Below are 26,518 nucleotides of genomic sequence, written 5' to 3' on the forward strand. Positions count from 1 at the left end.
TTTGAAAGAAAGATTTTTAATGTGTGACATTTTAATGTATTTTAATCTTTGTTAGAAACCGCCCAGAGTGGCTGGGGAAACCCAGTTGGATGGGCAGGGTACAAATAAATTGTTGTTGTTGTTGTTGTTGTTGTTGTTGTTGTTGTTGTTGTTGTTATTATATGTGAGATTGGATTCCAGGCCAAGACCAGACAGCCCCTATGGAAGGAAGAAGCCTCGGCCAAAGAACATAAAGAAGATTGGCAAAATAAGTTTTTGAACTAGGCAGGACAAATTATTACAAAACGGGCAATTGTTTAAAGCATATGGTATTTTTAAAGCTTTGTGTACAGATTTTTACATTAGTATAACTTTTTAAAGTCACTTGTAATAAGATGAAGGTTTTAAAATTGGATTGTTAAGAATATAAGGTTTTATGGACGTGCATGAGGATTGGAGAAGATCAGTCTACATCCTAATTCCAAAGAAGGGCAGTGCCAAAGAATGCTCCAACTACCGCACAATTGCGCTCATTTCACACGCTAGCAAGGTTATGCTTAAAATTCTACAAGGCAGGCTTAGGCAGTATGTGGACCGAGAACTCCCAGAAGTGCAAGCTGGATTTCGAAAGGGCAGAGGAACCAGAGACCAAATAGCAAACATGCGCTGGATTATGGAGAAAGCTAGAGAGTTCCAGAAAAACGTCTACTTCTGCTTCATTGACTATGCAAAAGCCTTTGACTGTGTCGACCACAGCAAACTATGGCAAGTTCTTAAAGAAATGGGAGTGCCTGATCACCTCATCTGTCTCCTGAGAAATCTCTTTGTGGGACAAGAAGCTACAGTTAGAACTGGATATGGAACAACTGATTGGTTCAAAATTGGGAAAGGAGTACGACAAGGTTGTATATTGTCTCCCTGCTTATTTAACTTATATGCAGAATTCATCATGCGAAAGGCTGGACTAGATGAATCCCAAACCGGAATTAAGATTGCCGGAAGAAATATCAACAACCTCAGATATGCAGATGACACAACCTTGATGGCAGAAAGCGAGGAGGAATTAAAGAACCTTTTAATGAGGGTGAAAGAGGAGAGCGCAAAATATGGTCTGAAGCTCAACATCAAAAAAACCAAGATCATGGTCACTGGTCCCATCACCTCCTGGCAAATGGAAGGGGAAGAAATGGAGGCAGTGAGAGATTTTACTTTCTTGGGCTCCTTGATCACTGCAGATGGTGACAGCAGTCACGAAATTAAAAGACGCCTGCTTCTTGGGAGAAAAGCAATGACAAACCTAGACAGCATCTTAAAAAGCAGAGACATCACCTTGCCGACAAAGGTCCGTATAGTTAAAGCTATGGTTTTCCCAGTAGTGATGTATGGAAGTGAGAGCTGGACCATAAAGAAGGCTGATCGCGAAGAATGGATGCTTTTGAATTATGGTGCTGGAGGAGACTCTTGAGAGTCCCATGGACTGCAAGAAGATCAAACCTATCCATTCTTAAGGAAATCAGCCCTGAGTGCTCCCTGGAAGGACAGATCGTGAAGCTGAGGCTCCAATACTTTGGCCACCTCATGAGAAGAGAAGAATCCTTGGAAAAGACCCTGATGTTGGGAAAGAGTGAGGGCACTAGGAGAAGGGGACGACAGAGGACGAGATGGTTGGACAGTGTTCTCGAAGCTACGAACATGAGTTTGACCAAACTGTGGGAGGCAGTGCAAGACAGGAGTGCCTGGCGTGCTATGGTCCATGGGGTCACGAAGAGTCGGACACGACTAAACGACTAAACAAAACAAACACGGACGTGCATGAACAAGTATATTATAATGGAACCAAGAGGGGGAGGGGAAGTCGATCAAAATTTATGGTTTAATTTGGTTATGAACTTTCTCCCCCCTTTTTTGTATTGTTATTTTTGGGAAATCAATAAATTGTTATCAAAAATAAATACAACAAAATTAAATAAACGAGGAGGAGGAGGAGACTATCCATGAATCCTAGCCGCGATGGCCTTATTCTGTCTCCATGCTTGGAGGCCGCAATGCTTCTGAATACCTGCTGCTGGAAAATGCAGGGAGAGAGGAGAGGACTCTTGGGCTCAGATCCTGCTTGTAGGCATCCCTTTGGGGCATCTGGTCAGCCACTGTGAGAACAGGATGCTGAACAAATGGGCCACTGGCCTGATCCAGCAGGTTCCTCATATATGCTAATGAAGGAAGGTCTTGCTTCTTGCCTCCATGCAATGACACTAGGATTTTGAGCATGCAGCAGATTCACTGAACCCCAAAGAAACAGCTGCTGGATTAGTTTTGTGGCAACTGAGGCCTAACCTTCGCAATCGGTGGCAATGGTGTGCAACTGCAATTCTTGCCAATGAGTCGGTTTTCCCTCTCCCTCTCTCTTTCCAGAGAGTACAAAAGCTTGCATCCTCTTCTGTGACATTTCGGTTGGCCCAATAAAGGTTTTGCCCCTAACATGGGTCTAAATAGAGGAGCAACTCGTAGATTTTTTTATATATAAATACAGTGGTACCTCGGGTTATGTTACCTCTGGGTAATGTAATTGTGCTTCCGCCCTCCTCTCTCAAGTGGTATGCGGGCACCATGGCAACGTCACTAAGCGCATTCGTTACGCATGGCCCTAACAAGCTGGACCGCATGGCCCAAGTTACGAATGCGGCAACCCCAGAAGGGTATACTTCCGGGTTTCGCCGTGCGCATGCGCAGCAGCGCTCTGCACGCTTCGCGGTTGTGCAGAAGCGCTCTATCGCGCTGTGTGCGTGCGCAGAAGTGGTGCCTCTGGATACGGACTTTTCGGGGTAAGTACGGACCCCCGGGACGAATCAAGTTCATATCCGGAGGGTCCACTGTAAATACTAAGAACACAGAGATCTTTTAGAAAGAGGAAGGAAACCATTTGCTCACTCAGATTTCTGAGGGCAGAACAAGGAACCAGTCGCTGCAAATCACAAGGAGTTAGATGTCATTCCTACATTGCTGGGGAAACTGCCCCACATTGGCACATAGATGTTGGGTGCCAGGTAAGTCAATGATCTCTCTTCAGCCAGGTGGACCCCAGACAAGCCAATGCACCTATTAGCGTCCCCTTCCTCTCCCAGAGACTTTTCTTTTTGTGGCTGACCTGCAAAAGCCCTTATTTGGCAAAGCTGTTCGCTGAACACAAACCACTTCCTTTTCCTGCAAGAAGCAAGCACAGCCATGGCAACCCCAGAAGATGGTGTGACGCAGGGCAGGAACCTCAGCCCAGCTCCTGCCACCGGCCCTGAGCGTGCTGAAGGGACCGCTTCCTGCATCACTTCAAATCACAGCCCAGAGGCGCTGCTGCGTCTGGGAGCAGACAGAGTCTCCCATGCAGATCCTTGCACCCGTGTTCAAGAACAGGGCAGCCATGGGACCCACTTTGCAGAGGAGAGACGTCTGCTCCATCTTGACAGGGGACAGTCCTCTGTCTGAAGGAGAACTCTGCCTGAAGGTCATGGAATCATAGAATCGTAGAGTTGGAAGGCACCCCCAAGGGTCATCTAGTCCAACCCCCTGTTAACGCAGGGATCCCAGCTGTCTGTTTTGCCTATGTCCATGTGAAAGATGAAGAACCCTCAAAAGCCACAGCTGCTCTTGCTGCTGCTGCTTCGGGGGCCTGGAAGTTGCCCATCTCTGATTTGCAGCGTGATCCAGCCAGCCAGATCTTTCGGCCATGAGTCTAATCCTCCCTACGGTGAAATGCATGGTAGTTCTGTTAATAGTAATAATTTCTAAATCGGCATCTAATTTTATATCTGATATATAAAAGGTAAAGGTAAAGGGACCCCTGACCATTAGGTCCAGTCGTGACCGACTCTGGGGTTGCGCGCTCATCTCGCATTATTGGCCGAGGGAGCCGGCGTACAGCTTCCAGGTCATGTGGCCAGCATGACAAAGCCACTTCTGGCAAACCAGAGCAGCACACAGAAAAGCTGTTTACCTTCCCGCTGTAGCGGTTCCTATTTATCTACTTGCATTTTGATGTGCTTTCGAACTGCTAGGTTGGCAGGAGCTGGGACCAAGCAACGGGAGCTCACCCCGTTGCAGGGATTCGAACCGCCGACCTTCTGATCAGCAAGCCCTAGGCTCAGTGGTTTAGCCCACAGCGCCACCTGGGTCCCTATATATCTGATATATAGATACCTGCAAATTCTATGCCCACCTGTGTCCTAAGAATCACAGCATTGTAGAGCTGGAAGCCATGCAAAGCCATGCCATGCCCCTTCTTCTGTCATCTCTTTTTGGAGGGGTGTGTGTGATGCTTTTAAGAAGCCCCCCTGTTCAAATGTCAAAATGTCAAGCTGATGGAATATGCAGAAATGGCAAGACTGGCGGGTAAGATCAGAAACCAGGAGGACCAAAGATTGGAATAACTTTATAATACAGTGGTACCTCGGGTTACAGATGCTTCAGGTTACAGACTCCGCTAACCCAGAAATAGCACCTCGGGTTAAGAACTTTCCTTCAGGATGAGAACAGAAATCGGGCGGCATGGGCGTGGCCTGGTACATCAGGTTAAGAACAGTTTCAGGTTAAGAACGAACCTCGAGAACGAATTAAGTTCTTAACCTGAGATGCCACTGTATACTTAAAGGACCACTGTAGACAGTTAAAATCATTGGCAGGGATACAATGACAGTTGTAAAGTGAAATGAACTTTGGTTACTATGATTATATAACAGATTATAGGTAGGCAAACTAAGGCCCGGGGCCGGATCCAGCCCAATCGCCTTCTAAATCCGGCCCGCGGATGGTCCAGGAATCAGGGTGTTTTTACATGAGTAGAATGTGCCTTTTTATTTAAAATGCATTTCTGGGTTATTTGTGGGGCCTGCCTGGTGTTTTTACATGAGTAGAATGTGTGCTTTTATTTAAAATGCATCTCTGGGTTATTTGTGGGACATAGGAATTCGTTCATTTCCCCCCACAAAATATAGTCTTCCCCCCCCCCCCCAAGGTCTGAGGGACAGTGGACTGGCCTACAGCTGAAAAAGTTTGCTGACCCCTGTAATAGATGGATAAAGGTAAAAGATGCAGGGAAAAAAGAACTCATGGAGGGAGGGAAGGAGGTCTGAAGGTTTAAAAGGACCTGTTTTATTTTTATGTTTTGGAATGGTTACAGTTATTGTGTATAACTTTGTGTAAAACTAATAAAAAATATTTAAAAAACAAAACAAAAACAACTGTCAAAAGGTCATGTCCTCAACACCCATTCTTAACAATGCACAGAAGCAGGAGAGAAATAATTGCTGGAATTTCCCCCCTGCGGCCTTTGCTGCTTCCCTTCATTCCTTCCAAGGCCTTCCACCCCCACCAAGACCCCCACCCCAGCAAAGTGCCGAGTCTGCTCTCTCTGGTGCACGCATGGCCCTAACAAGCCGGACCGGCAGGAGGAGAGGAAACAATGACTCACTTGATGTGCTCTCCGCGGCCGGAGCCCTCGATGGTTTTCGCCCCCCACCTCTGCTCTTTCTCCGAGATGTCATTCTGCAAGAGAAGACAGACAGACACACACAAACACACACACACACAATTGGTCAGGGATCTAAATTGCCATCGACATTATTGCCACAGCCTTCTGCGTCATCCTGTGTCACAGACTGGTCGGAAGCAGAGGAATGTTGGGAGGAACCAGCCAGTGAACCCTCAAGGGAAGAAGGCTCAGAGCCCAGGAAGTGGGACAAGGAAGAGGGAAAAGAGAGAGAAGACTGGAAAGAGGAGATGCCAGAAGCTGGGCTCAGTGAGTTCGGAGAGTCTGGGGCAGAGAAAAGTCCAGAATCAGAGGCAGAAGCAGGGGAGGAAGGAGGCCAAGAGGCAGAGATGAGTCTGTCTGGTGAAGAACCCAGGGTGTCTTTCCCTTCTGCTGAGACATGCCCCCCCTCCCCGCTGGTCTCCCAGGACCAAGAGAGGCATGAAGATGTACGCAACTACGGCGGCTAGAATTTTAGTAGCAAAAAAACTGGAAATGTGACTCAGTTCCTACAAAGCTTAACTGGCAGGTGAAGATGACAGAATACCTGGGACTTGCAAAAATGAATGGGAAAGAAGAATCTTCAAGAAAGAAGATTCCACCTAAACATTAGGAAGAACTTCCTGACAGTAAGAGCTGTTCGGCAGTGGAATTTGCTACCAAGGAGTGTGGTGGAGTCTCCTTCTTTGGAGGTCTTCAAGCAGAGGCTTGACAGGCATATGTCAAGAATGCTTTGATGGTGTTTCCTGCTTGGCAGGGGGTTGGACTGGATGGCCCTTGTGGTCTCCTCCAACTGTATGATTCTATGATTCTATGATTCTATGAATAAGAGGAAACTCAAACCAGAAAGTGTGTTAAAGAATGGATAACAGTTAAAGAATATCTAAAACAATATTGCGAAAATGCAAATCTCCTGACAGGTCTGGGCTGAATCTTGAACATTAAGGGAAACTATAAATGCAGACAATTTTCTGGATATGTAACAGATGTAACAGGAAATGTGTAAAGGTGAAGAATATGTAGAAGGCACAGTGAGGTGAATCGGAAGTCCAAAGTGTGTGTGATGTCAGACGATGTGTTATTAGTTAATGTTTAGTTGTCATTGAGGTATTGTCTTTGGTTGTCTGTGTTGTTATATGTCAATTGTTTTGCAATAAAGTTATAAAAAAGGGGCATGAAGAGGGCATAGGAGAGGTTGGCTTCCTGCAGGAGCAGTCTCTGTTTGCTTGGGGGGGGGGTGAAACCCTGGAGAGGACGGGACTTAAGTAGCAGTGAGGAGGTGGGGGACTTCAGTATCAGCAACGGCTTCATGGAAGCACATCCTAACAGAGATGAGCTGCTGTGCTCATGAGGCCTGACACTCCACTGAGTCTGTGCAGATCGTGCATTTGCTAATAAAGGGTTAACTCCAACTTGCAGGGTGTGATTTACTGCTGCCTCACCTCTGACATCCTGACTGGCAAGCCCATGGCAATCATCATCAGTTAGCACTACTAATTTCAAAAGAAAAGAAAACTCCAACCACGGCTATCTCCTTTCACATAGACCAAGGGCAGCATACCTTTTCCAGCTTAAGGGTCTCATAGCCCACCCCACCCCCGGTGAACCTGCCAAGGGCTGCATGCCAGGGGGCCACGGGGCCGGATGCAGAAGTGAGCAGAGCAGCGAATGGAGAAAGATTGTTTTCTGCTGCTCCAGAGAAGTGGACACGGAGCAATGGATTCAAACTTCAAGAAAGAAGATTCCACCTAAACATTAGGAAGAACTTCCTGACAGTAAGAGCTGTTCGGGAGTGGAATTTGCTTCCAAGGAGTCTGGTGGAGTCTCCTTCTTTGGAGGTCTTTAAGCAGAGGCTTGACAGGCATATGTCAAGAATGCTTTGATGGTGATTCCTGCTCGGCAGGGGGTTGGACTGGATGGCCCTTGTGGTCTCTTCCAACTCTATGATTCTATGAATGTGAGCTTTACCTGTGTACAGGAGGCTAGTTTCTAGCACCACTCACACAAACCCCTCTCGAACACTGACGTTTTCATATCGCGGCAAAGTGCTGCCGTATATTATTTACGGTGGTATATTTTTAATAAATAAATAAAAGAGCCACCACCTCCACCACCTCCACCACCTCCACCCAGACAAGAAAGAAGCACAACCAGAGTTGAAGGATCCTTTTCCAAACAGGTTAAGCAGGGCTGGCAAGGGGTGTCACCTGGAGGAAAGTCCTGGAGGGCAGGTCAAGAGATCGATCGGGTGCATTCCTCCCCCAAGCCTGAGGTCCCCCCCCCACCTCTAACATGGATATATCTAGGAGAGCTGCCAACCCTGGCGGGGGCAGCGAGGCTCTACAGGTTCCTGCCTGCTCCTTTCAGAAGACGCAGAAGGGACAGAGCCCAAGACAGCCCCGAAAGCAGCTCACCACAAAATCCGGGTCTGTGTCCCAGTCGTCTCCTTGGGACTCCACCTTCACGGACACATTGTGTCCCGCCACGGCCTTCCACATCTTGAGGAGAGAGGGAGAAAAATTATAAGTACAGTAGTACCTTGGTGGCGCTGTGGTTAAACCACTGAGCCTAGGGCTTGCTGATCAGAAGGTCGGCGGTTCGAATCCCTGTGACGGGGTGAGCTCCCGTTGCTTGGTCCCAGCTCCTGCCAACCTAGCAGTTCGAAAGCACGTCAAAGGGACTGCTCCGGCGGGAAGGTAAACGGCGTTTCCGTGCGCTGCTCTGGTTCGCCAGAAGCGGCTTTGTCATGCTGGCCACATGACCTGGAAGCTATACGCCGGCTCCCTCGGCCAATAATGCGAGATGAGCGCGCAACCCCAGAGTCGGTCACGACTGGACCTAATAGTCAGGGGTCCCTTTACCTTTATAGTACCTTGGTTTAAGTACACAATTGGTTCCAGAAGTCTGTACTTAACCTGAAGCAAAGTTTCCCATTGAAAGTAATGGAAAGTAGATTAATCCGTTCCAGACGGGTCTGCGGAGTACTTAAACTGAAAGTACTCAAACCGAGGCGTACTTAAACCGAGGTATGACTGTAATACTTCTGCCCTATCAAAGTCATAGAACTGCTCTATTCTGCCTTGGAGTCCAGTTCTACATATAGATTGTGATAAGAATTTTAAGGTCCCAAATATAAAGTAAACATTCATAAATGCACAAGGCAAACACATACATAAGTATATAAACCACGTGTCTGAAATAGTACGGGAGAACAATCCTGAAGCCATTTTGACTCTTCCCTTTGTCTTTTTGCTTGCATATCTTGTCTTAAGACCACATTTGTGTGTGAATAGGGTGAGCCTGTGACCTGGATTCAGGAACTAAAAGTATTTACCATCACAAAAAAATGGCCAGGGTGCCCGGTTAAAGCAATCAGTGACCATTAACAGATATCCTGGCAAACAAGATTTCTGCTGTAGAGCTTTTGTGATGTGTACATGATGTTTTCGGGGGTGGTATTGGAGACAGTACCGTAAGAGATTTTACTTTCTTGGGCTCCTTGATCACTGCAGATGGTGACAGCAGTCCCAAAATTAAAAGACGCCTGCTTCTTGGGAGAAAAGCAATGACAAACCTAGACAACATCTTAAAAAGCAGAGACATCACCGTGCCGACAAAGGTCCCGTATAGTTAAAGCTATGGTTTTCCCAGTAGTGATGTATGGAAGTGAGAGCTGGACCATAAAGAAGGCTGATCGTCAAAGAATTGATGCTTTTGAATTATGGTGCTGGAGGAGACTCTTGAGAGTCCCATGGACTGCAAGAAGATCAAACCTATCCATTCTTAAGGAAATCAGCCCTGAGTGCTCACTGGAAGGACAGATCCTGAAGCTGAGGCTCCAATACTTTGGCCACCTCATGAGAAGAGAAGACTCCCTGGAAAAGACCCTGATGTTGGGAAAGATTAAGGGTGCAAGGAGAAGGAGATGACAGAGGACGAGATGGTTGGACAGTGTTCACGAAGTTACGAACATGAGTTTGACCAAACTGCGGGAGGCAGTGGAAGACAGGAGTGCCTGGCGTGCCATGGTCCGTGGGGTCACGAAAAGCCAGACATGACTAAACGACTAAACAACAACAACTTTTTGCTACAGGGTGGGCAATTTCAAAAGTGTATATAAGGGCTTGCGCACCATTGTTTAGGGTCCCTCCTGCCTCCTTCTTGTGGTGAGTGGGGACCCTGTTGCAACAGTTCCTTGAATAAAGATCATGCTTACTTTCTGCTTTGCTTCTCAATATTCTCTGGTTGGCCTCTGTTATTTTCTGCTGATAGGGAACCCACTTAAGGACTCTATACGGGATCTTTGATACCCCATGGGGAAAAGGAGGAGGGTTTTTTCTGTCACAATGTTGAACCCCTTGGAACTGAACCCCTATATAAGACATGGTGGCACTATATTAAGCAAGCAAAGGATTTGAAGTCATGTGAGGGAGCACCAGAGACAATTCATGTAGCCAGAGAAATGCATGCATGTTGCTCAGGAATCTGTGGGGCCATGCTCTTCCTATTGCCCTAGAGCAGCGGTTATCTGTAATGGGGAAGCGATACCCCCAGAAGGGGTCATGTGTCTCCCCGCTTGCAGGAGGAGTGCCCCTCCCATTTTGATCACAGGTACAAGAACAAGGAGGCTGCTTCAAATCCAGGAGGGGAGAGATGTTTTTATTTGCGGGGGGGTTGCAAGGAGAGGGGGGGCTGCTTAAAGATCAATTTAAATCCAGGACAACTGGTGGGGGGTGGGGTGGAGAAGAGGATGGGGAAGAACTGAAAAAGCAAAACAGGTGAAGAGAGGTCTCTCTCGTTTTGTTGCGAGAGACACGTGAGCCTTAAACCACAAGAGTGTGATTCATGCCGGTGGCTACCAAGCGGGCCTCAAAATTAGTTGAGATCATTAGCCCCCCAGCGATTATCTCTTGTGCAAGAGGCTGCCGAGTACGTGTTCTCAGGTTTGGGGGGTCAGGGCTGCCTTTAGTCATGTCCCAAGTCCCCCCCCCCCTTCGGTAGCCATCATTCCCCTGAGCAGAACAAAGTTGGAATGGCACAAATCTGAAGGCTTTCCCATTGAGCCAGTACATAGATATGCCTATCAGTGAATTTAGTGAATTTGGCATGCTGGGGCGGGGGGGGGGGGGTTGAGCACCCTGTTGCAACAGTTTAAGGCTTACTAGCTGCTTTGCTTCTCAATGTTCTCTGTTTGGCCTGTTATTTTCTCCTACCAATAGAGAACCTACATAAGGACCCTATTCGGGATCTTGGGTACCCCAGAAGGGAAAGGAGCAGTTGTTGTTTTTCTTATAAGACTGGGGAGGGGAGAAATAGATACCAAGAATAGCCTGCTGGATCAGGCCAGTGGTCTATTTGGTCCAGCATCTGTTCTCGCAGTGGCTGAACAGATGCCCCAAGGGGAACTTCGCAAGCAGGATCAGAGCCCAAGAACAGATCTCCCCTCTTGCTGTTTCCAGCAACTGGGATTCAGAAGCATAGCTGAGAGCAGAGCCATTGTGGGCAGTAGCCATCGCTAGTCCTCCCCTCCCTCCATGAATTTGTCAAATTCTCTTTCAAAGCCATCTAGGCTGGTGGCCACCCCTGCCTCCTGTGGCAATGAGTTCCATAGTCTAACTATGCCGTGTGAATTGAGGGGCGGGGGACCAGAAAAGGGCCAGGCATCTCCTTCCCCAAGCCCCCCCCCAATTGCAACTTTGCTGACAATTCCCCCCCACCCCAAAGCAGTACCTTGGTTCGGAAAGCCGACTTCCGAAGCCCGTGGTGATTGCTCCTCTGTGCCGACTTCGACCCCGGTTTCGGCTGCAAAGCTGAGCTCCACCAAGTTCCTGTTTTTAACTGCACCAAACTTGTTCCATTTCCTGTGGGCCAGGAGGAAGAAGCTTCGCAGCAGAGCCACCCCCAGCAGGGCTGCATCGCACGCACACAAGCCCTGGGTGCAGAGAGGAAGCGCCTCGTTGCTTTCCATAGGAGGAAAGGCTTCTGAACGTGAGGCTTTAAGATCATGCAGAGGGTGTGTCCCCCCCCCCCATCATTTAGCCCAGACATGGAGGTCCAGCTCCAAGGGCCTTCTGGTGATTCCCTCGCTACCAGAAGTGAGGTTACAGGGAGCCAGGCAGAGGGCCTTCTCGGTGGTGGCACCCTCCCTGTGGAATGCCCTCTCATCAGATGTCAAGGAGATAAAGAACTATTTTACTTTTAGAAGACATCTGAAGGCAGCCCTGTTTGGGGAAGTTTTTAATGTTTAATGCTGTATTGCAGGGGTCCCTGAACTAAGGCCCGGGAGCCGGATGCGGCCCAATCGCCTTCTAAATCCGGCCCGCGGATGGTCTGGGATGTGTCCTTTTATTTAAAATGCATCTCTGGGTTATTTGCGGGGCATAGGAATTTGTTCATTTCCTCCCCCAATATATAGTCCGGCCCCCCACAAGGTCTGAGGGACAGTGGACCGGCCCCCTGCTGAAAAAGTTTGCTGACCCCTGCTGTATTGTGTTTTTCATATTCGGTTGGGAGCCGTCCAGAGTGGCTGGGGAAACCCAGCGAGATAGTATTTTCCCCATCCTCTTCCCATGCTAAAGCTCAGCGAAACTGACTGGCAGTAGACCCAAGAGAACAGTTCCTCACACAATGCAGAATACCTGAAATGCCCCCCAACCCCAGAAAGATCATCTTCAGACCCCCTCGAGTGTTGGGATCATAAATAGGAATGCAAGAGTCTGCTGGATCAGGCCAACTGGCCATCTCTTCTAGCATCCTGTTCTCGCAGTGGTCAACCAGATGCCCAGTATCATACCCGTCAACTGTCTCAATTAAGTGGGACATCCCATTTGGGGAGGGGGCTGTGCTCTCTCGCAAGTCACCTGGCTCCTGAGAGATCACGGCCCCAAAAGATGCACATCCTGCTTTTCTTCTAGGGCCTGTTGGAGGGTATGCACCGCGGGAAGCCCGCAAGCAGGATTCAAACACAAGAGCCCTCTCCTCTCCTGTGGTTTCCGGCAACTGGGATTCAGAAACACTGCCGCCTCTGAGTGGGGAAGCAGAGCACAGCCATCGAGGGAAGAGGCCATTGAATTTCTCCAATTCTCTTTTAAAGCCATCTAGGTTGGCGGTCGCCACTGCCTCCTGTTGGAGGGAGTTCCACAGGTTACGTGCTTTGTGAAGGACTTTCTTTTGTCTGCCCCGAATCTTCCGTGTCCGTGTTAATGAGAATTATGGGATGGTAGGATCCCAAACGAGCACGGTCCTTGTATGGCTTCAACAGCACAACCATTACAGTCCCTCCAAACTGAACGGTTTATGCAGATGGTGGTTTAAGTTGCTCTTTGGGGAACTTACAAAATTCACCCCAGATCCATCCATGCCAGGGGTTCCTCCCACCAATTTTGGGGTTTGTTTTTTTTAAAAATAATAATAATAGCAATTTCTATTTCAATTGCTGAAATTGGTTCTTTTAATACCACTCTGTGATCTTGAGTCTTAATCAAATCTTTGTCGATGTTCTCAGGGTCAGGGTTATCAGATATGCACATTTTCATAAAACGTAGCAAACGCACTAGAGATGTGGCTAGTTTCGCCTTCTGCTACCCTTTACGCTTCTGACAGCAGGGCCCTCCTGAAATTCTTAGAAAGCTCAGCTAAAAGAAGAGGAGGAGGAGAGTTTGGATACCCCGCTTTATCCCTACCCGAAGGAGTCTCAAAGCGGCTAACATTCTCCTTTCCCTTCCTCCCCCACAGCTCTTCCTGGCATTCCCATTTTCTCTGAGCAATATTACCGCACCCAAAACTGTCTATGTGCTTCCATGCTTGCATTTAGAGCCGACGTATATTTCACGTGAGTATTGCAATGAAATGACTTCTGATTTCTCATTGTTACCCTTGAGCTGCCAAATTCTGGAGTGCATCCAACCTCGCTGTCGAAAAGTTATAATAAAAGGGTGTCAGAGTTGTATGTGAGAACCACAGTGGGCAGAGTCCGACCAAATCACAGCATTCACACGACTCGCTCGAAAAAAATAATCTTTATTGCACAAGGATGGGATTTCAAGAGGACCAGAAGACTGGATTTGAAAGGAAGAGAGACAAGGGGGGGGGTCTGCACACCACACGCCAGGAGCACCCCAAAAAAACGGCCGGCAGGGCCTCAGCTCGAGATCCCCGTCCACAGAGGACTCTTCCAGCAGCCTCCTGAATTGCAAGAGCTATCCCAAAATGTCTGTGCACAGTGGAAACAGTTAAAACACCCCATCAAGGGCTAAGACACCCTGCCCCACTCCAACGGGAAGCTGTGGGGCGGGTTTCATAACTCTGCTCCCCCACATCGACCCTGATCTCCTCTCCTCTCTCTGTATGGTGCAGGAAATGGGCTCGGTGGCCACATACAAGTTGATTTATCTTCACTGGTGAGCATGAAGCCATTCCACCCCAGCCCCCCTTCGCTCGCTCTCTCCGTCGGGTGTGGAGCGGCAGGTAAGAGATTTATGCCTGGGGCTTCTGTCCCTTTCGACGCCACCTTTCCAGCACTCACCCCCCGACATGCCAAAATCACAGAGCACAAAGAAATAAGAGAGAGAAAAGGCCCCGACAGCAAGCTGGAAGTTGATGGAGTTCCCCTTGGTCCCTTCCCCAGAACCAGGCTCTGCCAATACCTGCGGCCTCGGCACAGATTACAATCAAAACAGCATTGTTAAAAACAGAAATCTCTCTACCCACAACCTCCGCCTGCTGCATTCCCCTCCCATATGAGCCCAGGTCAGCCTTTGGAAACCTGCTGCCCCCCGGATGTTTCAAAGTCTCAGCCCCTCCGTCGATGAGGGCTGGTGAGAATCGTAGTCTAAAACAGATCTGGAAGACACCAGCTTGACTGCGAAGCGACTTCACCTCGAATTCAGTGTGCAAAAGTGAACCCCCCCCCCAAAAAAAACCGCTTCCCTCGAAGAACACAAACAAAACCAACGTGTGGCCCAGTCAAGGGCCGCTGGCCCCGCCCTTCCGCAGGCTGGGGGCCACCCTGAGATCTCTGCAACCCTCTCGGCGGCCTCCGGCCAGCCTCCCCAGGGCGCTGGAGTCTCCCAAAATAGCCTTCTCATCCATCCACAGCACGGCAGGGTCCTCCAGGGACGGGGGCTTGGCAGCAACCCGGACAACTCACATGCCCCACCCCGCTCCGGGGGGGGGGGGCTGTTCTCACAAGTGGCCCGTGAAGCAGAGCAGAAGGAGCACGTGGACTGTGAGGAGGTAGAGCGTTGCCAGGAGGGGCAGGCGCCGGCGGGAACAGAGGAGCGAGTGCAGGACTCGCCGCAGCCCCACGCCCCCTCGAGTCTGGGGAGAAAGCAAGGAGGGAGGAGAGGTTACAAGGCAAGTCTACCACAGGGTGGCTTCAACTCAAGGCAACTCCCGTTGCGAAGGGCAGCAAGCGAGGCAGGGGCCTAGGACTGCAACACAGGCCCATCTAGGGGTTCCAGAAGCAAAACGCATTGACTTTTGCAGGAGGTTATACAGCTGTATCTTGGTTTTTGAACAGCTTTGTTCTCGAACGTTTTGGCTCCCAAACGCCGCAAACCCGGGAGTGAGAGTCCCGGTTTCATGAACTGTTTTTGGAAGCCGAACGCCCGGCAGGACTTCCAACTGGCTGCAGGAGCTTCCTGCAGCCAATCGGAAGCCGCACTTTGGTTTCCAAATGTTTTGGAAGTCAAACGGACTTCAGGAACGGATTCCGTTCGGCTTCCAAGGTACGACTGTATATTACTACGGGGGGGGGGAGTCTGCTGGAGCCACCAGGGGCATGCTTTTCCACCTGTCTTGCCCTATCCCAGATGCCTGGGACCCTTACAAAGCGAAGATGCTGCTTCTTGTCTTAACATTTTTGTAGGGAATATTCATCATCTTCTTTTGGTAGATACACAGACATGTTTTACTACTGTTGAACTCGTATTGTGTGCATTATTCTGTATTTGCGTGCATTTGTTTCTTCATGGGAAGCTTTTCGGCTGAAAGGCGGCATATAAACGAACAGTAAAGTGATGTCTAATGGGGCAGGGAGAACCAGAATATGCTGTTTGTAACTGGCAAGGCAGCCTGTTGAAAGGCCACTCTCAGCTCTCATCAAATGACCTGAGATTGTGGACAGACTTGGCCTTATAGATGCCCACTGATGGCAGATCATTCTAGCTTGGCTTGCCCCCTCTGGCTGGGGGGGAGGGAGAGGAGGGAGCTGAGGCTCCCTTGTAGGAGAGGTCAGCCCTCACCTGCGGGGAAGAGCCTTACCTTGCTGTAAGAGGTGTCTGTGGGACCTACAAGCAGGGAGTGCTCAGGGCTGGGGGGCATTTCAATGCTGGTGTCCAAAGAGTGGGCCCACTCACTCGATTCTAACCTGCAGGAGAGAGAGAGGGGGGTAGAGGTAGAGGTAGAGAGGTGGATCAGTGGTTGACAGGCAGCAGGCCAGCCCATGGGCACCCAAGGTGCTTGAACAAGCCGCTACACCCCTCAGACCAAGGGTGGCTAAACTTCTTTCAGTCCAAGGGAGCCAACCCCTTGGGGCCACGTCAGCAGCGAATGTGGCCTCCAAAGTGTCACATAGCCCCCCCCCCCCAAACTCAGCTCATCGGTGGAAATCAGCTCTGCGGCGAGGAGAATCTGCATTGCCACTGGCCCTCTGCCCACCTCAGAGCTGCATCTACTTCCTTGATTCAGCAGTTTAGGGGGATCCGCCAACCCTGGCGCATATCATGGGTTGGGGAAGCCCTTCTGGAAGGCCGCTTCGTCTGGCCTCTGGAGGCAGCAACACTCCCGGTTGCTGGAAACCTCAGTAGGGGGAGCTGCTCTTGCGCTTGGATCCCGTTTGCATCTGGCCAGCCAATGTGAGGACAGGATGCTGGACGAGATGGGCTGCTGGCCTGATCCACATTTGGAAGGGATCAGGAGGGTCACCTAATGGAACCCCGTCAAATTGCAGGCATCTTTTGCCCAATGCAGCTAAATGCCCGATGGGATGTTAGAACATGAGAGGAGTGTCAGAGATTACCCTATTTTTCCATGTATTAGACGAGGTTTTTTGACTCAAAAAACGGGTCGTCCTATACACGGATAGTGGCCTTGGGGGGGGGGGAGCTGCACGCTGCCAGCCAGCTGGTTAGCAGCCCGCGCTCTCGGGAGCTTCCTGCCCGCAGTTTGCCAACCCCCAACAACGGTCCTGCTGGGGTGATGGCGTGCGTTCAATTCGCCCTAAAAAAAGCGCAACAACTTTGGGCCATCTCCATTCATTTTCTTTAAATTTAGTCCCCAAAAATAGGGGCTGTCTAATACATGGGGGCATCTTATACACGGAAAAATACGGTATGTACATATGCATACGGGGACCCAGGTGGTGCTGTGGGCTAAACCCCTGAGCCTAGGGCTTGCTGATCAGAAGGTCGGCGGTTCGAATCCCTGTGACGGGGTGAGCTCCCGTTGCTTGGTCCCAGCTCCTGCCAACCTAGCAGTTCGAAAGCACATCAAAATGCAAGTAGATAAATAGGAACCGCTATAGCGGGAAGGTAAACGGCGTTTCCATGTGCTGCTCTGGTTTGCCAGAAGCAGCTTTGTCATGCTGGCCACATGACCTGGAAGCTGTACGCCGGCTCCCTCGGCCAATAATGCGAGATGAGCGCGCAACCCCAGAGTCGGTCACGACTGGACCTAATGGTCAGGGGTCCCTTTACCTTTTACCTTTACATATGCATACACACACAACCCCGTCATTGAAGCTGGGGCCAAGCCCCTGACTCACCTGCGGATGTGATCCTGGGCTGCAGCAAAGGCCTCCTCGGCCGCCAGGCGCTGGTCCCGCTCCTCCTGCAGCAGCTCCTCCAGGTGCAAGAGGCCCTGCCTGGCGCTGCTCTGCTGCTGCCTGGCCTCCGAGAGCCTGCAGCAAAGAGAAGGGCAGTGAGGAGCAAGGCTCTCCCTGATCACAGCTGAACAGTCTGTGCCATGCAGCACAGTGGTTAGAGCTGGACTAGGACCCAAGAGAGAGACCAGGGTTTGAATCCCTGCTCCGCCACGAAGCTCCTTGGGTGTTGCTGGGGGCAGTCGTGGCCGCTCTCAGCCTAACCTACCTCACAGGGTTGTTGTGGAGATTGAATGTTGAGCTCCTTGGAGAAAAATAGGTGGGACATACATGGAATAAAATGACAATGGTTCACAAAGCCACAAACATAAAATCTTACGAGTTGGAAGGGACCATCTAGTCCAACCCCCTGCAATGCAGGGATCTTTGCTTGTTTGCTGCTGGTTTTTAGTTCACTTGCCTTAGGAAAGAGGAGTGAAATAACTGCCTTTTCCTTCCAGTGCAAGTGGGCTGGATGTCGTTGTGGATTCTGATGTGTGTTAGTGACCCGGGATAGGGAAGGGGTGTGTTTGTGTGTGCACTCAGGAGGCAGGTGGCGCTGTGGTCTAAACCACTGAGCCTCTGGGGCTTGCCAATCGGAAGGTCGGCGGTTCAAATCCCCGCAGCGGAGTGAGCTCCCGTTGTTCGGTCCCAGCTCCTGCCAACCTAGCAGTTCGAAAGCACGCCAGCGCAAGTAGATAAATAGGTACAGCTGCGGCGGGAAAGTAAGCGGCATTTCCGTAGGCTCTGGTTTCCGTCACGGTGTCCCATTGCGCCAGAAGCGTTTTAGTTCTGCTGGCCCCATGACCTGGAAAGCTGTCTGTGGACAAAGGCCGGCTCCCTCGGCCTCAAAGTGAGATGAGCGCCGCAACCCATCACAACCTATCTTCCCTAGATCTAGGGAAGTAATAGTACCACTGTATTCTGCTCTGGTCAGACCTCACCTGGAGTACTGTGTCCAGTTCTGGGCACCACAGTTCAAGAAGGATACTGACAAGCTGGAACGTGTCCAGAGGAGGGCAACCAAAATGGTCAAAGGCCTGGAAACGATGCCTTATGAGGAACGGCTTAGGGAGCTGGGTATGTTTAGCCTGGAGAAGAGAAGGTTAAGGGGTGACATGATAGCCATGTTCAAATATATGAAAGGATGTCATATGGAGGAGGGAGAAAGGTTGTTTTCTGCTGCTCCAGAGAAGCGGACACGGAGCAATGGATTCAAACTACAAGAAAGAAGATTCCACCTAAACATTAGGAAGAACTTCCTGACAGTAAGAGCTGTTCGACAGTGGAATTTGCTGCCAAGGAGTGTGGTGGAGTCTCCTTCTTTGGAGGTCTTTAAGCAGAGGCTTGACAGGCATATGTCAAGAATGCTTTGATGGTGTTTCCTGCTTGGCAGGGGGTTGGACTGGATGGCCCTTGTGGTCTCTTCCAACTCTATGATTCTATGATTCTAACCCCAGAGTCGCCTTGGACTGGACTTACCTTTTTTACTCTGGAGTCCCGAAAGAAAAGTGCCTCTCTCTCTCTCTTCCACCCCACCCTGCCAGCAACCACCCCCTCCCGTCCCCAAAACCAGCACTCACCTCATCTGCAGCTCCTGCAGCTCGGGCGTGTAGCTCTCCCTGGGGTTCTCACTTCTTTCCTGGGGGGCTCCGGGAGCAGCATCTGTCGGGAGGGAGCCCTGGGCAGGGCAGAAAGCACACATTGAGGCTTGGGCCAGCTCAGCACAGGCCACAGGTCCTGCACAAGAGTGCTGCCCCCCCCCCATTGCCAGGTTTCGGGCAATTTTTGCATGGCAGAGGCAGCCAGGCTTACAGGCCTGAAGCAAACACAGGTGCTGGAGCTGTAACCCAGAGAGGGGGCCAGAATTTGCGCGTAGGCTGAGAACGGCATGGTTTTGGTCGGCCTCTGCAGCCCGGCAGCCTCCCGCGCCAGCCCTCAGCCTTACCGAGTCCTTCATTGGGGTCTGGAGCTCCCGCAGCTGGTTCTCCAGGGCCTCGCAGCGGGCAAGGACCTCGCTGTAGCGCTGGTGGCTCTCGCGCAGGTTGCGGCTGCTCCCCCGCAGCTGGAGGGAGAGCGAGTTCTTCTCCTCAAAGACCTGGGAGAGCTGGAGAGAGGAGAGGGGGGCTGAGATGCCTTCCTCAGCTGACCATCACATGTCTCCCAGGATGTTTCCGAGCACAATTCAACGTGTTGGTGCTTTAAAGCTCTAAAGGGCCTTGGCCCAGTAGACCTGAAGGAGCGTCTCCACCCCCATCATTCAGCCCTGACACTGAGGTCTAGCTCTGAGGGTCTTCCGGTGGTTCCCTCACTGTGGGAAGTGAGGTTACAGGGAACCAGGCAGAGGGCCTTCTCGGTGGTGGCTCCCACCCTGTGGAACGCCCCCATATCAGATGTCATGGAAATAAACAACTATCTGACTTTAGAAGACATCTGAAGGCAGCCCTGTTTAGGAAAGTTTTTAATGTTTGATGTTTTACTGTGTTTTTAATATTCTGTTGGGAGCCGCCCAGAGTGGCTGGGGAAACCCAGCCAGATGGGCAGGGTATAAATAATAAATTATTATCATCATCATCTTTTTCTTCTTCCAGCTCCAGTGTGTGCAGGAAGGTCCCCAAAGCAGCAGCGGGGAGCCTCCGGCCCTCCAGATGCGGCAGAACTCCAGCTCCCATCAGCCATAGCAAGAACAGCCAAAGGGAAGGGATTGTGGAAGTTGTAGTGAAGTACGTCCAGAGGACTCAAGCTTTTCCCATGCCAGCGAATAGAGGTAGGGCGCTGACCAGGCCCAGGGGGTATGGGAGCACGGGGGCAGAAACCTCCACATTTTGAGGGTCTACTTCATTTTAAGGCTGGCTTCCAGGCCTCATGGCTGTGGAAACAAACCCCAGGGGTCAATCACTTATTTACAAATGAGCAGGTGAGAGCCTGGAGCGAAGTAACATCCCTGCTTCGTATCTGAAGCTTTACTGCTCTTGCAGCTTTTAAAGCCGTTTCGTCTCATCACACCTGTTTATATTTACAATTCTGAGTTGCTGCAAGTCGCAAGAGAGCCTATTACCGGTTATAGCTATTAATTTCCTTACAAATTAGCTACCGTATATCTGTCGTAGGTGCAGGTTTGAGCATATTTTGTAAGCAGCTATCTAAAAATATTTTACGCTGCAAATCCTTATGTTTTTATTACTAAGAATGCATTTAAAAATATTATATTTTGCATGCCGTATAGAACAGTTTTCTTATAACAATATGCTGCATATTTTTTTTAAGCTCCAAGATTAGGTCAGAACAAATATGCATTTTGTGTGCATCCATGTCACACACTCTTACCTAGAAGTTAGGGTTTCTGGGGACCTATAGCTATAAACTGGATTTTTAACAGATGTGCTATTAATCGTCACTGTTTTTAATTTTTAAAACAGTGTTCTGAAGAAGTGTGCATGCACACGAAAGCTCATACCAAAATAAAAACTTAGTTGGTCTTTAAGGTGCTACTGAAGGAATTTTTTTATTTTGCTTCGACTCAGACCAACACGGCTACCTACCTGTAACTTTAATTTTATTGTTATTATCTTCCTTGGTGAGTTGTGCAAACCACTATTCTGGAAAATGCTTTTTAGAAGGTAGGGCCTAGTTTATGGAACCCATGGGGTAGTGGCCCCAAAACGTTTGGGAACCAGTGGTCTAATTTATTATAATGTCAGTTCCAGCCTTCTTGTCTTTGGAAACAAACCGGAGGGCTTTAATCCTCCGTGAGGGAGCAGCACATATGACACAGGGAGAGCAGAGGCGGTCACTGCGAGGAGAGAGAAAGCGCAAGAACTGGAGACGATCCACTTTGAATGACAGACAATTCCCCCAACGTCACGGATGCATAATATGCAGTGTCTGAAGAGCCCCTCCCCACGCCCACCCACCAGGCCCCTCCTACCTTGCTGTTCAGCTGCTGGACCCGCAATTCTTTTTGGTGCAGCTCCTTCAAACTGCTGCTCAGCTGGGCCTGGAGGCTGTCAGGATCAGCCTCTTGACCAGACCCAGCTCCGGGCAAAGTCTTGCTGGAACCGGTGACTCCTGGCGCAACCTGCAGGAGAAGACAAATACCTGAGCCCTCAGCGCAGAGCCACTCAGCTGGGCCTGGGGGAACTGCACAGCAAAGGGCCAGGGCCTCCCAAGAGCCCGGCCAAGACCTAGGTGTATAGAAATGAATGGAGTGTTGGAAGGGACCCGTACGAGGGCCCCAGGACTCCCAAGACCTCCCTATAGGGCCAGTAGGCAAAGCCCACTCCGGACAGGCAGGAATAATCAAGCGGCGGGTGGAGAGCATTTGAGGGTCTTCCATGATTTTCCCTTTGCACGTGGACCCCTCAAATGTAACCCCTGCGTAGTTATTGCATATTTGTTCGATTTACTTGAATATACTCCTTTCAAATATTTACTTGAATATACATCCTTTCAAATATATGAAAGGATGTCATATAGAGGAGGGAGAAAGGTTGTTTTCTGCTGCTCCAGAGAAGCGGACACGGAGCAAAGGATTCAAACTTCAAGAAAGAAGATTCCACCTAAACATTAGGAAGAACTTCCTGACAGTAAGAGCTGTTCGGCAGTGGAATTTGCTGCCAAGGAGTGTGGTGGAGTCTCCTTCTTTGGAGGTCTTTAAGCAGAGGCTTGACAGGCATATGTCAAGAATGCTTTGATGGTGTTTCCTGCTTGGCAGGGGGTTGGACTGGATGGCCATTGTGGTCTCTTCCAACTCTATGATTCTATGATTCTATGATTCTACTCTCTTTTTAAAAGAAGGAAACGGGATGGCATGGAAGCATAAAAACCAGGCAGAGGGCCTTCTCGGTGGTGGCGCCCGCCCTGTGGAACGCCCTCCTATCAGATGTCAAAGAAATAAACAACTATCTGATATTTAGAAGACATCTGAAGGCAACCCTGTTTAGGGAAGCTTTTAATGACTGATGTTTAATGCATTTTTAATCTTTTGTTGGGAGCTGCCCAGAGTGGCTGGGAAAACCCAGCCAGATGGACGGGGTAGAAATAAAAAAATTATTATTATTATTATTATCATCATCACCATTATCGTCATCTTCGGGGTTGAGGGTACACACAGTAGGCAATAAACACTCATGGATGGCATAAAGATTCGGTCAAGTGCAGAAGTTTACTTGACAGGCATAAAAGCAAATTGGTAGCAAATATATACAGACATTCACCACTGCTGTGGCCAAGCATGCTTAGAGTCCAACAAGAGTCCAAGACTCTCTCTCTGCTTCTCTCACTGCAAGGCACAAGCAAGAGACTCACAACAACTTTTAGGGAAGTTTGTAATGTTTGATGTATTTATTGTGTTTTTAATAGCTGCCCAGAGTGGCTGGGGAAACCCAGCCAGATGGGTGGGGTATGAATATTATTGTTATTATTATTATTAAATTGTCATGTTGTAAGTGACCCAAGGGTCATCCAGTCCAACCCCCTGCAATGCAGGAATCTCCGCTAGATCATACATGACAGGTGGCCATTCGACCTCTGCTTAAAAAACCTCCAAGGAAGGAGAGTCCGCCACCTCTCATGGGAGTCTGTTCCACTGTCATACAACTCTCAATAAAGCTTTTCCTGATGTTCTTGTAACCTCAATTTGAGAAAAGGCATGGGCAAAGGGGCCCCTTGCAATGTCCGGCTGAGGGCCGCCCGGTCCCGTCCCCACCTGCGCCGGCCTCACCTGCCTCGGCTCCTCTTCCACCACGGTTCGTGCAACAGGACTCCCTTCCTCCTGCCCCGCTCTCCGCGGGGAACTCGGCTCTTGCCCCATGGCTGATGGGACCTCCAGCTTCCAAGATGCCTTCTCCTCCCTGCAAGACACCACAAGAGAGGAACTGCAAAGGCAGCACTTGGAGGGACAGGGGACAAGGAGGCGACCTGCTCACCAAAGCTCACACGGTGCTTCCTGGTGAGGCCGTGATGAGTTTGGGCACAGCGGTTGTTGCACCAAAGCCAAGAGAGCTCTGGGGCACCAGTAAGAAGGGCGCCACAAGGCCAGGCTCAGAATGCCACATAATACCCATTCTGCTTTTCCAAGAAATTGGTATTTAGCATAGCAGCACCCAAGCTTTATACCTCCCTGCCTATTGACTGTACTCTTTTCGGTTCCTGCTCAAAACATTTCTATTTAGACAAGACTCCCCGGACAGGTATGCTTTCATCTGCTTCCTGCTGGTTTTATCTATAAAGAGTTGTTTTTACTGATAATTTTATAGATTTATGCTCTTTGCAAACTGCCTTGACATTCTTTACAATCAAAGTCGTGTATTCATTTTACGAAATAAATAAATGTGGAATGGTGATGTACAGTAAGTTTTAATCCTTTACTTCTTGTTGCTGATTTTATCTTCTGAGTGTTTTAAAGAGGGGTTGTTGCTTTTACTGATAACCATATTGTGTTATTTTCTTTGTAAACTGCTCCATGGTTTGTTTGCTTTCACAATCAAGCGGTGTGCAAATTTTATTTTATTTTATTAAAAAAATATATCCAGGATGCAGGATCCGGTCTAGGACAGCTGCCAAGGTCTGTTCTGAAGACAACAGTCAGCTTCTCTCTCTTCCTAGAAACGGGTGAGGGGAGTGGGGGGTTTCCTTCCTCCGTTTCTACTCTGCAAAGCTGTGCCCACGGGAGCTCCTGATGGGGAAATGAGGAAATCTAGAAAGAGCTGGCACAGTTTCGGGCTCTCGGCCTTCTCCCATGGGAACCTACGGTAAGAACGCAGAAACACAGCCGGCTGGGTCAAGGCCAGTGGCCCACCGTGTCCAGCATCCTGTTCTCACTGTGGCCAGCGAGATGTCCATGATGGGAAGCAGGATCCAAGGAGTCTCCCTTCCTGTGGTTTCTAGCAACTACAATTCAGAAGCGGCGGTGCTTCAAACCATAGAGGCAAGAGGACCAGCATCCTGGGCTAGGAGCCGCCAAGAGCCCTCTCCTCCTCCATGAATTTTTCCAGTCCTCTTTTAAAGTCATCCAGGTTGGTGGCCGTCCCTGCCTCCAGTGGCAGGGAGTTCCACCGTTTAAGTATGCACTGCTTAAGCTTCCCCCCTGCCTCTGTGACAGGGTGGGACTCACCTGAGCTGGTGGAGTTCCATCTGCCAAGAGGCCCCCTCCTGCCTCAGGCGCTCCACCTCTTGCTTCTGCTCCTCCACCTGGGCCTTCAAGCGTGCGATCTCCGCCGTGTCCACCCCAACCTGCAGGTACTGCTGCTGGAGGTTCTTCAACTCCACCAGCTTGGCAGGAGAGAAGGACAGAGAAGAGCCAGGTTTAAGCCTGCCACTCGGAAGGCTTCAAGGATCGATGTCTGCAGACCATTCCCGCATGACGCCCTTGGGGAAAAACTCACCACCTCAAGTACGGGGAACCCTCAGCCTTCCAGAGGTTGCTGAACTACAACTCCCATTGTCCCTGGCCACAGGCCATGCTTGCCGGGGCTGATGGGAGTTGTAGTTCATCAACATCTGGAGAGCCAGAAGTTCCCCACACCTGCACATCTCTTGGTTTCAGGCACAGAACTTCAAGCCAAATTAACCCAGAATACGAGACTCTGTGGATCTCATTACAATTCCCCCCCTACAAAAGCTTTGTATATGTTTCTCCCAGTTCCCTTTGATTGTTCTCCTGGAGTCTGACTAAAAAAAATAAAGTAAGTGTTAGAGAAATAGAGATTCTTCGTAGCCTATTATGTAGAAACCGCTTAATCATCCTATGCCCTTTTTAAATGTGGGGGGGGTTGGGGGGATTATTAGGTTGTTGTTGAATGAATGAATTTATTATTACGGTCACAGACCAGTTCCAGCCCACATACAGTATCAAGGAAATCATAAAACACGATAGGGATACATTTGAATTTGCAATCAAGTATAACAGGGACAATACAGATATAACAACAATTATAACAATATATAAATTAAAACTTAGTTACTAAAATACAACCTAAAATTATCGTTTAAGGCCTTAATCATTATGATAGCACCACTTGTTCCCTGCATTTTATGGCAGTCACACAGAATTTGGCTACCCTGAGTGCTCACTGGAAGGACAGATTGTGAAGCTGAGGCTCCAATACTTTGGCCACCTCATGAGAAGAGAAGAATCCTTGGAAAAGACCCTGATGTTGGGAAAGATTGAGGGCACAAGGAGAAGGGGACAACAGAGGATGAGATGGTTGGACAGTGTTCTCGAAGCTACGAACATGAGTTTGACCAAACTGCGGGAGGCAGTGCAAGACAGGAGGGCCTGGCGTGCTCTGGTCCAGGGGGTCACCAAGAGTCGGACACGACTAAACGACGACAACAACAACAACAACAACGTGATCTCCGGATCCTTGTTCTCTACCAGGGATTTTAGACATTGAAGTTCGGATTCATTTGAAGATTTTTGTGAAGCAGGGATAATGAATCCCGAGCGTATATCTCCATAAAAACGGCCGCGTAACAAGGCATGGGAGACAGTTTCGACCTCCATCAAGCCGCAGGGGCAGACTCGTTCCGCATATGGTTTACCCTCAAATCTGCCCTGCAATAAAGCAGATGGTAGCACGTTGAATCTAGCAAGGGTAAATGACTGTCTGTGTTTAGGTATCTGTAATTCTTGTTGTTTTTATTTTGATTATGGATTTTGTGGTTTTATATTTTATTCTGTAAACAGCCGCAAGACCTGTGGGAATAGGGCAGTATATAAATTCAATAAGTAATAATAATTGCAAACCTAAGCAGCAAACACAAAAACTGCATTTACCAATAATCACTCAATAATATACCCCAGCCCTGTGAAAAGAAACCTGAGAGGTGGGGTAGGAATTCTGCCAAAACCCAGTGCCAGATACATAAGAGGGAGAACCAGTTTAAAGGTAAAGGTAAAGGGACCCCTGACCATTAGGTCCAGTCGTGACCGCCTCTGGGGTTGCGCGCTCATCTCGCATTATTGGCCGAGGGAGCTGGTGTACAGCTTCCAGGTCATGTGGCCAGCATGGCAAAGCCGCTTCTGGCAAACCAGAGCAGCACATGGAAACGCCGTTTACCTTCCCGCTGGAGCAGTTCCTATTTATCTACTTGCATTTTGACGTGCTTTCGAACTGCTAGGTTGGCAGGAGCTGGGACCAAGCAACGGGAGCTCACCCCGT

General features: G+C 49.5%; 2 protein-coding genes across 3 annotated transcripts in view; both read right to left on the minus strand.

Annotated features, from left to right (window-relative positions):
* HCLS1 (hematopoietic cell-specific Lyn substrate 1) overlaps positions 1–11,374 on the minus strand; it is a 32,299-nt gene extending 20,925 nt beyond the window's left edge. The window contains exons 1-3 of the mRNA XM_035128421.3: positions 11,225–11,374; positions 7,909–7,992; positions 5,438–5,511 (exon numbers count right to left, since the gene is read on the minus strand). Of these exons, the coding sequence (XP_034984312.3) occupies positions 5,438–5,511; positions 7,909–7,992 (158 nt within the window). The 5' untranslated portion in view covers positions 11,225–11,374. The remainder of the gene's footprint in view (positions 1–5,437; positions 5,512–7,908; positions 7,993–11,224) is intronic.
* Positions 11,375–13,497: 2,123 nt separating this feature from the next.
* GOLGB1 (golgin B1) overlaps positions 13,498–26,518 on the minus strand; it is a 42,531-nt gene continuing 29,510 nt past the window's right edge. For both annotated transcript variants that reach the window (XM_060279318.2, XM_060279319.2), the window contains exons 16-23: positions 24,469–24,626; positions 23,077–23,206; positions 21,283–21,432; positions 19,303–19,461; positions 18,938–19,035; positions 17,259–17,393; positions 15,758–15,863; positions 13,498–14,812 (exon numbers count right to left, since the gene is read on the minus strand). In XM_060279318.2, coding sequence (XP_060135301.2) covers positions 14,678–14,812; positions 15,758–15,863; positions 17,259–17,393; positions 18,938–19,035; positions 19,303–19,461; positions 21,283–21,432; positions 23,077–23,206; positions 24,469–24,626 — 1,071 coding nt within the window. In that variant the 3' untranslated portion in view covers positions 13,498–14,677. The remainder of the gene's footprint in view (positions 14,813–15,757; positions 15,864–17,258; positions 17,394–18,937; positions 19,036–19,302; positions 19,462–21,282; positions 21,433–23,076; positions 23,207–24,468; positions 24,627–26,518) is intronic.

This window comes from Zootoca vivipara, chromosome 9 (genome assembly GCF_965207765.1).
Source record: "Zootoca vivipara chromosome 9, rZooViv2.hap1.1, whole genome shotgun sequence".
Classification (NCBI taxonomy): domain Eukaryota; kingdom Metazoa; phylum Chordata; class Lepidosauria; order Squamata; family Lacertidae; genus Zootoca; species Zootoca vivipara.